The sequence below is a fragment of the Scophthalmus maximus genome, chromosome 17 (assembly GCF_022379125.1).
Source record: "Scophthalmus maximus strain ysfricsl-2021 chromosome 17, ASM2237912v1, whole genome shotgun sequence".
NCBI lineage: Eukaryota > Metazoa > Chordata > Actinopteri > Pleuronectiformes > Scophthalmidae > Scophthalmus > Scophthalmus maximus.
The window spans coordinates 17,057,619-17,069,984 of NC_061531.1; the positions used below are offsets into that span (position 1 = coordinate 17,057,619).

The 12,366-nt window shown below is 43.1% G+C and overlaps 1 protein-coding gene across 1 annotated transcript; it reads right to left on the reverse strand.

Moving 5' to 3' along the window:
* Positions 1 to 50: 50 nt before the first annotated feature.
* Positions 51 to 12,235, reverse strand: limd2 (LIM domain containing 2). The gene is made up of 4 exons (XM_035614874.2): positions 12,025 to 12,235; positions 3,729 to 3,773; positions 3,359 to 3,495; positions 51 to 3,241 (listed from the first exon to the last, which is right to left on the reverse strand). The coding sequence occupies exons 1-4, from the start codon at positions 12,025 to 12,027 to the stop codon at positions 3,082 to 3,084; spliced, it is 345 nt and encodes a 114-aa protein (XP_035470767.1). The 5' UTR covers positions 12,028 to 12,235; the 3' UTR covers positions 51 to 3,081.
* Between the last annotated feature and the right edge of the window lie 131 nt (positions 12,236 to 12,366).

Consider the following 12,366-nt stretch of genomic DNA (forward strand, 5'->3'; position numbering starts at 1 on the left):
GAATTTAAGGATTAAACCATAACATAAATGAACACACGTAAACCAGTGCATTAAATCAACACCAGCAATTTTATTATTTTTTTCTCCAAAAGCATGTAAAAATAAAAAGATAAAAAGAAAATGCACAAAATGATTGTGTATATTTGGGCAGAACGTGGGGCCGCTTACATCTTAAAATGTTTCATCATACCACAAATAAGCGAAAAACAGAGAAAGGGGGGGAGAACAGAGGAGCGAAGACTGCAAACGCAAGTCCAAACGTCCTTTTGCTGTAAGGCCACCTCAATCCACAGGTCAAGTCAGTAACACGGAATACATTTTTTTTTTCCAAAGATGCATATACATTTAAAATGTCTCAGTGACAACAGCATTTGAAAAGAAGTCCACATCAAGTTCAGCACAAAAATGAAATGACTCACAGATTTGAACATTTAAATAACAAACGTTACACTGCAGTCATTCACCTGAGCCTCTTGGCACCAGTGTAAAGTGTACCTCGTCTGCTCTTGTTACACTTTGAGAAGTTGCCATTTCGGATTTTTGCAGCTGTACCTTGGCAAACTGCTAACGGAGAATGACAAAGACAGCAATCTTAGAATACAATACTTTTTGATTTTTAAAGCATTCACAGGGATCCAGAGGGGCCGTTTTAAAATGAAAATAGAGGATATACATTATCACACATAGAAGAATTTTAATTATCGTACATTACATGTGGATAAAAAGTGGTTTTCATAGGGAAAGAAATGGCTGCTGGTAGAGTGAAGTGAAGATGTTAGAAGAGTGGGGACTCAAGAGTAGCCAGGTTTTAGTTTTTTTTTAAAGGCATGATCAGGAGATTTCTTTGTAAAGATCTGTGCACTCAAAATGTCAAGTTTGAATAAAGAAGGAAGAAAAGCATGTAAGATCAGCTATTAATTTCTAAGGCTTATCTTTAAAAAAAAGTAGCAAATATCCATCTGTTTACGTTCTGCACAGCATGCTCAGATTCACAGTAAACCTTCAGTCACAAAACGTACTTTGTGTCATTCAAGTGTCAGTCAAGAAGTCTCAGTGGTATTCAGACATTTTCTATAATGAGATTATTATTATTTTTCTTGTGAATGGCTTTTAAGACTCATTCTTTGTACAGAATGAAATACAGTTGAGGGAGAGCTTGTCTTAACTGGATTCATTATTTCTCTTAAGTGTTGCAATTAAATACGATCAGAAAGTGGCTGGAGTGCAGCAGCTGCACTGCGAGCTGAGGCAACGTATTAAAAAAAAAAATCAAATAAAAGGCTCTGTTTTGAAAGTTCTTAGGGCAAAGTTTACTTTTTCCGTATCTTACACTACTAGACACTGTCACACTTATCCCAGCAGGGGGCGCTCTGCACTGGGCTTTTGCATGCAGCAGGAGGGGACAAAATATGCCTTTACTCCATCGGCCAACTACTGTAAATTCAATATTAAGAAATAGGTCCAGGTACTAAGATGTATCCAGCTAATAAGACATGAGTTGAGAACAGAAAGGCATTTACATTTTTTTTTTTTTAAAAGGACACCTGCCCACAATTATGGGGGGTGAGACTGGGAGAACAAATAACAATGGGTGCTCAAGACACTACGATTGAAGTGGATCTGTTCATGTCCCTGAAAAAACCCCCAAAAACTATCAAGTAACAAGGACACGTTCAAATACAGCAAAAGGGGGCAAATCATCAGAAGATGAAGCCGAGAACTAACTAAGTGTGAAGTGATGAAAGAACCAAATTTGTGTGGTTCCTTTGCAAGGCTTAAGCTTTTGTCCATCAACATCCACATTTTGTAGCACAGAACTGTAAATGAAGCAACTTCACCTCGTGTCTACAGCTCCTGTTTTTAAAAAAAACGTTTCATACGATGGAGTGTTTCCCTGCGATCGCCAGCATCTCGTCTGGTGATCACGTGTGTGTGACGTGTGCGAGACGAGAGCACAACATGAGGAGGGGGAGGGGGGGGTTCACTAATCACAAACTACAGCTCTATGTACAGATAGTATACAAAACACAATTTGATGATTCCATAAGAATTTTTCGACCGGAAAAAAGCCTCAGAGAGGATCAACTTATGCCCATGACATCAATCAAATCCAAACTCAAGTGCTTTGTGAAAAAAAAAAAAAAATTTAAAAAGTGATCTGCTATGGATCAATGAGACAAAAAATATCATTCACAACACAAAAAGATACAGTCATAAGAGATAAGGCTATTAAAGACTCAGTCATACCAACATGCAACGATAAGACTCAACCCGGTCGTTAAGATAAGAACAAACCTAGGGATTTATGCGAATGATAATAAAAGAAAAACCTAAAAAAAAAAGAAAAAGACAACAACGAGAGGTGAGCCGTTGCTGATGTGCGCGGTTGTGTTACAGTACTCTGTACCCTGTTTGTTCCTCGAATATATGAAACCTGACAAAATGACATTGTCACAGCAAAGTCACAATACTGAGGGACTATTATTTCGATTTGTGTTTTGCTAACATGAGGAAATATGTATTATTTCTTTTTTTAAATCCTGAGTGTATGCTCGACTGCAAAAACAATGGATGTGCCGTAAAACCCCTCCGGTATGTTTGCCTGAGCATACAGTTGACATATTCCAAAAAAAATGGGTGCAAATTATTAAAAAAGAATAAAAAATGAAAATAAAAATGTATTATTATTATCATTATACTCCCCATACCATAGAAAGTTTTTGGTCACAATCAACAACCAATTTTCCAAACAGGAAATTTGGAGAAATAAAATTAAGAAAAAAACATCAATAAAAGCAAACCCCAGGATATAATCCCTACAAGGTAAATTCTTAAGTGGTATGGATTCAAAAAGACTGGCCAGTCTTTTTTTCCCTAGTGGTTTGTGCATGTATCTGTCGTGGTGGCATTTTTAAAAAGCGGAGTGAGCGTGTGGGTGATTTCACAGAGGCCCCGGCGTACGAGGCGTGTGTTCATCGTGTTCATGTATCAGATCATGTGTTAGTTAGGAGGAGGAGGCAAAAAGGAAGAAGGAGAAGAAGAGGCAGAGACCCCGGGGGCGGGGACACGGCGAGACATTGATTATGCCGTCTTTGTTATATTGTCCGAGTCCTTGGAGGCCCAGAGCTCCTTGTGCTGTTTGCGTCCGAAGCCCTCGTCGTAGTTGCCTTTGCTCTTGAACAGCTGCTGGAAGTGGGGTTTGCAGTAAAATTCGCCTTGCAGGGCCGCAAAGGTGCCAAGGCTACCGGGAGGGAAGGGAGGAAGGTAAGACGATTAATATACAAACCAAAAGAAAAAAAGTCGTGAGAAGAAGAAGAAAGTCAAGTGAACTTCCCGTACACTGGATTATTATAGTCACCTGAGTTTGGCGTTGCAGTGCTTGCAGCAGAAGCATGTCGTATGGAAGACCATGTTGTTGGCAACTAATCTCTCCATTGGATAGACCGTCTTCTCACATGAGGTGCAGACTTCCTTTTGAGTCTTAAAGCTGAAGGACTGAGCACAGAAATAGACAAGATTTACCACCAGACACACACACACACAGGAGGTGATCTAAGCCTCGATCTTTAGTTAAGATGTAAGCACAGTATTTTAACAGAAGACAAAAATCTTCCTCTGCTCTCTTATGAGATCAAAAGCTGTTGAAAGTGAAGTGGGGCAAGAAGAACACAGACGGATGAAGGGAGGGCGGTGAATGTGGGATGAGAAAGAAGATGGTGTGTATTTACCTTTGATCGCTGGACAGGTTTCTCTTCAGTGGGGCCTCGGGTGTCCTGGGAAATAAAGAAGTGTATTTAAAACGTATGTAGAGAAACAACCGTCGCGTTATTAAGCGGGAAGAACAAACATCAGGGTTGAAATGGCCACCAGATATCTAATCTCTAGAGATTACAAGCAGCAGAAGAACTCGACTTTTTGACAGGTTTGTTTTGCACTGACCTCTTATTACCTTTACCGGTCTCTGTTAGTGTATTGTCAATCTGATCTCTCTCTGTCTGTCTCTCCCTCCATTTTCTATTCGCTCCATCTGTCCCTCTGCACCCCTGGGGAAGGATCAGGTGCCTTCTGTCTGGTCATGTGAGCCGAGCTGTGGGACGCTCCGCATGGGGGCCTGCCCTCCACATTGCAGAACAGCTCGACGGGGAACCAGCCACGGTACTTTCAACAGGGCAACAGAACGTTAAAATCTCTTGCAAAGAAACGGCAGGAGCAAAATAACACGACCGACAACTAGTCTGCAAGTTTCTATCTGTGAAAATTTGTGTCTTGTCTTTGCGGCTTTGTAATCTGCACATGTAATGAAGCATTTCTTTCACTCGGGCCCTGTAATCAGGCCAAATTGGTAGGTTTTACTCTTTCATGTTCCTGGCTGCCGTTTAACACATTTCTCTGCACGCTGTAGGAATTGAAATACTTCCCCGAGGGCACTGAGAAAGGTTGAGAGGCCAGGAAAAAAAAAAAGCCTGCACAAAACTTACAAGAAAGCAATAATAACCGCATCTGCCCCTTGGAACAACGCAGCCCCCGTTGCCCCCAGCAAGCAACAACGGCCTCCCTCTTTGAGCAGGACTAACAGGTAGTTCAAGCGGATAACAAACGAGACAGAGAGACACATTCAGACGCGAACGCTGTTTACTGCCATGGAAAAGCCAGTGTGCATGGGGAAGAGAAGGGCAGCCTCTGTTCAGGCAAAGGGGGGAAAAGTCCGCTGCAGACTCACTGCTTAAAACCCCTGTTACGTAAGGCTCCGTTTGGCTGGAGCTGGAGGAAGAGGGTGGATGAAGGGGCATTGTGGGGCTGCGGCCAGACTCGCAAAGAGAGTGGAGAGATAACTGCTGCTTACTGTTATTCTTTGTAGGGGAAATAAAATACATTTACAGCATTAAGTATGTGCATCCGTAATCCCTCTTAAAAGTGTTGACCCGGCTGACGACGTGAGTTGATCTCAAAAGCTGATTAACGGACCAATGAGAAGTATGTTACACTTCCTAAAACTGCAAGTGGGCTTTAAGGAAAGTGGCTAAAGTACTATTCAGGGTCAGAAATATCATGAAATCTTTCATGACAATGACAATTATATATCAAATCAAAGAGAAAACACAAACAAAATCTAAATACAATTTGTATTTTGTTGAAAATGCCACAGTGTAAAGTGTACTTAGGCTGCATCAGAAAAACTTTTCATGAAAATAGCAATTATGGACCAAATGTTAGTAGCAAGAAGTAACAAAGCAAAGTTTGTGGCCAGTTTCTGTTCAACAGACGTCAGAGCCGTGACCAGCGCGACATGTTCGGTGTAGATTAACCACAGAACTGCTGACACACAAAACGTCCTGCTCACTGATGTGCAACATTGCTCCCAAACTAATACAACCAGAGATACTAAAGTCATTGCTACCACAATGTGGCAACATCTCCGTATTGTCTCAAGTTGTATATATATATATATATATATATATATATATATATGACCTTTTCCTTATCCACTTGATTAGCGTGGGCCTCTTTGATAAGCGGCTTCTTTCTATATTTGACCTTGTTGAGTGGTGCACTAGGGCAACGACAGAGTGGGATGAACGAGCGAGGGTGTTGCCTGCACTTATGAGAACCGGATGACGCGCTTTAGAAATAATTGTCTCGTTTAACTGTGGGGCCGCGCGGCTTCCTGTCGATGCAATCGTGAGTCGGGACTCCTCTTCATCCCTGGATCCTCTTTGCGTTTCAGTAAACGGTCGCTGCTAGAAAGCTCATTCTCCGCTGAGTTATCTCGCAGGCTGCGCGCCACACCACTTCCTGTTGCTGCAGCGCGACTGCCGAGCCTCACGCAACATTGATCTTCTCCAAATGATTTAACACCGTCAGAAAAGTCACGTTTCAGAGTGTAAAATTCCCACGGTACATTCTGTAGAGAAGGTTTACCTCAGTGGAAGGATGACAGTGAGGTCTACAAGGGGCCGTGTTTGTACTTGTGAAATCATGAAATTACAGTGGCCTAAAAAAGGAAAACTGAAAGCATAAAACTGCCAATGGTTATTTTTCTATTTTTCAAACCAAAGAAGCGAGATTAGTTACCATGTTAGGCAGTGGGCATGCATTCCAGACCCACACACACACATACTGGCAGACTTGAGATCAGCCTTTTGCCATTTCATCTCCTATGGCCTTATATGTACATGAGTTCTCTCAGTTGCCATCAAACGGCACAAATGTGGCAGGAAGTTGTTATGACACATCAGACTTCCTCTGTCATGCAAAGTCCAACCAGGAACGGCAGCAGCTCAACTCCAACACCGGCTTCCATCCCGTTAAATGTCTGCCGATGATCACCACAGAGCTGATAAACTACAAGAGAATCACGAATGCAACAAGAGTGACTGATGAAGTGGATAAGAAAAAAAATGCATGGAGCGGTGGGAAATGAAATTGCTTTCCTGAGCAACAGGACAAGGTGTTCATTCAATGTTAACGTAAAATAAAGGAGGATTTGTTGCGCAAAGTAATTAGCTCCGACGTGCCCCGGCGCCAATTTTTTTTTTATGTAAGGCAATGGACAGAAGAGCAAGAGCCTGCTGCTGCGGAGTCGTATCTTACCAAACAAAGACCACTTTCACACGAGTGGGGAAATCTTGTTGCAACAGAGAGCTGCGCCTCTTCTTACCTCACAGCATCAAGCCCTCACGCCCAACAATCCTCCTCCTCGCTGCGATTTGAAATCACACCTGAACGTGTCCGGCCTGGGCGTGGTTCTGTGTTCAATGCTGCAGTCACAGAGGAGCCCCCAGAGCAAAAACCACCCATGTGACAAAACTATCCTTCTTATATAAGCCAGGAAAAAGGGAACAGGGAGTGAATTTGTGGACATGCAACCTTAAAAAAATAATATGTCCAGGTCGTCCGTCAGTTTTGAAAAGGCACCTGAACTACAAACCAGATCCTTCTTGTCTAAATGATAGTGTTTTAAAAGAGCTTACTGGCGATGTGAAAGAGTTCAACTGGGGAGAAGCATCTCCTCTTTGTCTTGTTGTATTCCGTCCATCAGCCCCCATGAGGAGAACGTCATCCTCCCTCTACTATTTGCACCGGAGCATCACTGAATACTACACGCCATGGTTTCACTGCAACACAAGCCCCTAGAAGGGAAGGCAGGCCGCTGCTATGTTAACAAATGTCTTATGTCATTAATCCAAATCAAGGCTCCCACTTTTTCCCCCTCATACCCCTCACACTTAGAAACATGATTATTGTTTAATCGTTTGGAGTTGGGAGAGGGTGGGAAAAAGAAAATGGATGAAAACCGCGTTAATAAGCCGATCGCAACAAACAACATTCTCCAGGCAAGTACGAGCAACGTACACTTTAAAAAAAGATATTTGTTATGCAGATAGCATCTCATTGTGCATTTTGTGGACCCACAAGCCATGGCACTGATCCAACAACTAAAACTACTACTGCAGGGATGAAATACAGACGCCTCTTGGCAGCCATCCTCCCTCTGCAACTCTGAACATGTAGAGGCCAAGCAAGTTATGTGGACGAGATGACTGAGAAGAGGGGGGGGTTATGAAAGTCTGGTATGAGGTTCAAAACAACTTGGATATTAGCAGAATATGAGAGAGTGACTGGGGAACTGGTGAGAGCAGGGTGAAACCAACCGTCTGATCCTTCCACTACACCGGTCTGCAGAGTCATCACATCTGGGTGCGTGTGTCTGGGGCATTTGGTCAATCGCCACTTCTCTTCCCTTGACTAACTTCCTGTATGCAGCGAGACAATGACGGGGCATTTCGTTTGCGTTTCGAGGCAAAAGGGGATTTGCCTCATCTGCCAGACTTATCCAAAACATGCAGCTATATTTATAATGGGCTTACAGGCGGAAGAAAGTGGAGAGATCAGGGGCTGCAACTGACGATTATGTCCATCACTGATGAATCGACCGATTGTTTTTCTAAATCTTTGTGGCGCAAAATCTGAAGAATGGCAATAAATGCTAAATATAATTTCCCTGAGCACGAGACGCCATCTTCAAATGTCTTGTTCTGTCTGAACCAACAGTTAATCGAACGTTAAGTGACAAACGCTCACGGCGAGAGAATGATTGATAAAATAGCTGATCTATTAAATACCTTATTGTTTCAGCTTTGAAACCATGTATTTATGAAGTTTTCTTATTCTTTGTGGTTCTTTTGTTTCAAAGAAGAAAAGGGAGGTTTCCGTGGAAGAAAAACCATAACTCACTACACACTTGTATATATAATTTCCTCATGTGTTTCCTTTGTGCCTTAGGACACAATTCAAATCACCTAAATCGTCTGCTAGTTGTGTTAGACCAGATCAACTGGTCCTGGACTCATTTTCAATTCATAAAACCCGATACTAATGATGAATTACAAATTAAAAAGCCAATAAGAAGGTACAGTGTGTGTGTGTTCTGTTACCGCTGTGACCCTGAACTAAAAACATGGGCAAGTCGGCGAAGTTCATGCGGCAACAGCTGGTCTGTTTATATTTTCTTCTTAAAAAAATCGCAAAGGAACAAAAACAAGTGACGGCCCGTGAAGGAATGCGTCGAGAGTCTGGAGTCTTGTGTCGACTGGCTGTCATCGGTGAAACCTCTTTAAAAAAAGGTTATTGGAAGAAAACAGCCCCGAGTGCTGCGACTGATCAGATGTTATCGTGGACCAGAGAGGAGGGAGGGAGGGAGGGAGCACTTCAAAAAAGAAAAAGAAAAAATCTCCTTCAGGACTGGAATTCAACGCAACACGCTCCATCCTGTCTATCTCACCTGCAAGCATCTGACAGAAACACTACATCTCACGCTGATGCTGAAGGCTGAAGGGAGATGTTGACGCCTGGGACGATGAACGTCAAAGGAATTCATGATTAAAAACTCTTTCCCGCCTCACACAATGCTTCTTAAGTAGTCGTGATGATAAATGATATGGATCATTTAAGTTACAGTGAACAGAGTCTGCAGCTGACTAAATGAGAGAAGCGCTACATGTAAAACCATTTCTGATTCGAAACAGTGTCCGCCCTTATATAGAGCTTTTTGTAGCGCGACCACTCAAAGGACTGTACAGTAGAGTCACATTCACCCATTCACACGCATATACACATACAGCACTCATTCATATGCTCTGTCACAGGGTCACATTCTTGCCCGGGAAGACACTGAAGGAGCCAGGGGTCGGACCGCCGACCTTGAGGTCGCAGGGGACCAACCTAAATATTTCCCAAGCAGATAAGCAACATTAGATCAGTGATGAATAGCCACAGAGGCATAAAGCAATGAGAATGAAAAAAAAAAGATATGATCAAAATGCTAAAGAGCTTTTTTTAACCTTATTAAAAACAGGTTTTTATTTTCTGAAGACCACAGGGAAGGAAATTGAACTCAATCAAGGTGAAAGAAATGTGTTTGAGCCGTTGTACTTCAATCCAGTTCAACACCCTAAAAGGTGTCGTGTGATGTTTGAATTCCCCAGAGGATAACATTGTGTTTGCTTGTTTTTTTGAATCAGTGGAATGGTATATTTACTGTATGTGACAAACAATCTTCACAAAACCTGATTTTGGCTTGCAAAAAAATGCGGCATCCATGTGAAATGTGCAAGTATATGAATTAACTTTCCTTATAACCCGTCTATTTCTTCACACTGAGAAACAACATGTTCTTTCCTTCACACAACCGCCCTGACTATATTTCTCATTTTAAAAGCCAACCGACACAATAAATGATGTGGGGAAAGAAATGGATAGATATTCTGCCATTTAAAACCATTTCTCTAACCACATTTGCCTGCGGCTCTTTGGCTCGGACCTGCTGGCGACCCATTTAATATCCCCCCCCCCCCCCCCCTCTCCTTCCCCAACATATGGTACGTGTGCCGTGCCCTGCAAATCAGCTTTTTGTGCCGTTAATGGTTATTGTTTGACAGATGAGCACATGGTCAAACAACAACAAACGTTGTTGTGCAGCTTTGTCTAATGTGCTTTTTCTAAATCCGCATTATTTCATTTCATTTTTGGTGGGGGGGAAACAACAGCGTCTGAAATCCACCAGAACACCGACGTAAAAAGCAACAAGGCTGGGTGAAAATCTGAGATGTCAACACTGACTGAAGAACACAGGCCACAGACCGTGGCAGGAAATGAAAAATGACCATACTACACAGTGCTTACTTAAGCCCCGTCACCATATGCCAGGGCTGTAATGACAGACCGCCGCTGGTGTGGTGGCCCGACGACGGATGAAAAGTGGTTTCATCCGAAACCGCAGAGCAGCTTTTTAAACTATGTGACAAAACAAACACAGACGAGACGTTTGTGCACGCGCGCAGTGAAACACAGGCGTTCGTCCACCTTGGTGTAGAGGCTACACAAAAGAGTGGCAGAGATGTTGAGGACAAACCTGGATCCTTACGCTCGTGTGTACAATGATATTACCAGTAGATATGATATCAAGATTCACATCAACACTGAGGTAAGACTCATAACTTGGATACTGAGTTATGTAGGCATAGTCAATGAGATCAATACGGGAATATCTTTGGTAGCCGATATGAGCCTTTCACGGACATATCGGTATCAGCGCTTGCTGTATGTTTACCGATTTGAATCTATCTTCTATAGAATAAACAATGCCGGAAAAAAAAATGCATTTACGTTAAATAAATTGTTTTATTTTATTAATTTCAAGTTCTACATATTTGCATTTTCTTTATATTTATAGTTATTTATGATAAAATTCAAGGTTAAACTACAATATCAAGCCTCGGTTCGGTCTCTTTGTCGTAAAGGTTTGATAACAACATGTAAGAAATCGTTGACAGATTAAAAATATCGGCTGATGTATCGGTATCAGAATGTCTTCTACTCCCCGATATTAATAACGACATCGGTATCGGAAACCTTTTATTCCCCGTTATTGATATCGACATCGGTATTGGAAACCTTTTACTGCCCGATATCGACATCGGTATCGGAAACCTTCTATTACCCAATATTGATATCGGCCAATGTATGGGTATCGTAAACCTTCTACTCCCCAATATTGATATCGACATCGGTATCGGAAACCTTTTATTCCCAGATATCGACATCGGTATTGGTATTGGAAACCTTTCATTACCCAATATCGATATCGGCCAATGTATCGGTATCGGAAACCTGCGACTCCCCGATATCAGAAAATCCATATCGGTCGGGCTCTAATCTTTGGATCACTGGAGGGTTTGTGAACTTCCCACCTCCGCTGTTGTGATATTTGCATTCGGCTAAGCGTTAAATTAATCTTCTGATTTTATCCATGTGCTTAGTATGTGTGTTTAACTCGGTGTGTTCAGGGTGTCTCGGGGTTAAACCCATGTGCCAATCCCATTTACAGACTAGTGTGAACTTGATTTACCAACGTGTGTGCGTGTGTGTGTGTGTGTGCGTGTGTGTGTGTGTGTGTGATCCAATCCATCTGATCTGGTTCAAACAAAACAAAAACGCCACATGTAATTAAACCAGAAATGCATTTACACAAATCAGGCTGATATGGGGAGGAAAAAAAAGAAGAATTTTGAGTAAATCAATGGATGGACGCGCGGAGGTGTGATGTGAGTCCACTGTATTATTCAGTGTATTTAAAAGCCACTCGTTGCTCATTATTAATTAGCCGTCGAGCTAGCCGACCGGTGTAGACGATACAAAAAAAAGCAGGCAGCACGTTGCTGGCTGGCGTCGACAGGAACACGACGTTAGTAAATATCCTTTAAATAAACCAAATCTGCCCTCGTCGCGTCGCTAAGCGGCGTGTTTTTAAATCCCCCCCCCCGGAGATTAAGACCGGGTGGCCCCACACGACGGAACCGGGTTGGACGGAGCCTTTAACGAGCGGATGAACACCATCACCTCACCTCGACAGAAAGAAGAAGAAGAAGAAGCGGAGCCGGGAGGAGAGCAGCGGAGGGAGGGAGGGGAGGGAGGAGGGGAGGGGGGGAGGCTGCAGACACACAACAGCCGAGCGAAGCCACTCACCATCTGCGCTCGATGGGTCTGCGACACGCTGGCGGTGGGGAAAAAAAACGGCGGGTTTGTGGAGGTTGGATGTCGGTCGGGCTCGTCGTGCTCCTCTCCTCGTTCGTCGCGGACGCTGGCCCCCCCGGTGCCGGTGACTTGTTCCTTCTGGCCGCCGCTGCGCTCCTCGTCTCGCTTTTCTCAACAGAACGCTTTTTCTTTTTTTCTCTTTTTTTTTTTTTCTCTTTCTCGGCAGGATGTCGCATCCTATTGGTTGTCGTCGGCCCCTTTCGATGCGTTCACGGGTTGTCGGACAAAACCGCTCGCTACGCCTCGGAACGGGGGGGTGTCACGTTCTTTTAC

What these genes read in the sequence shown, in the direction of transcription:
- limd2 (XM_035614874.2), bottom strand. An exon ending in AACCTGTCCAGCGATCAAAG is followed by an intron (nt 3,496 to 3,728) that starts GTAAATACACAC and finishes TTCTGTGCTCAG; the next exon opens with TCCTTCAGCTTTAAGACTCA. An exon ending in CACTGCAACGCCAAACTCAG is followed by an intron (nt 3,242 to 3,358) that starts GTGACTATAATA and finishes CCCTCCCGGTAG; the next exon opens with CCTTGGCACCTTTGCGGCCC.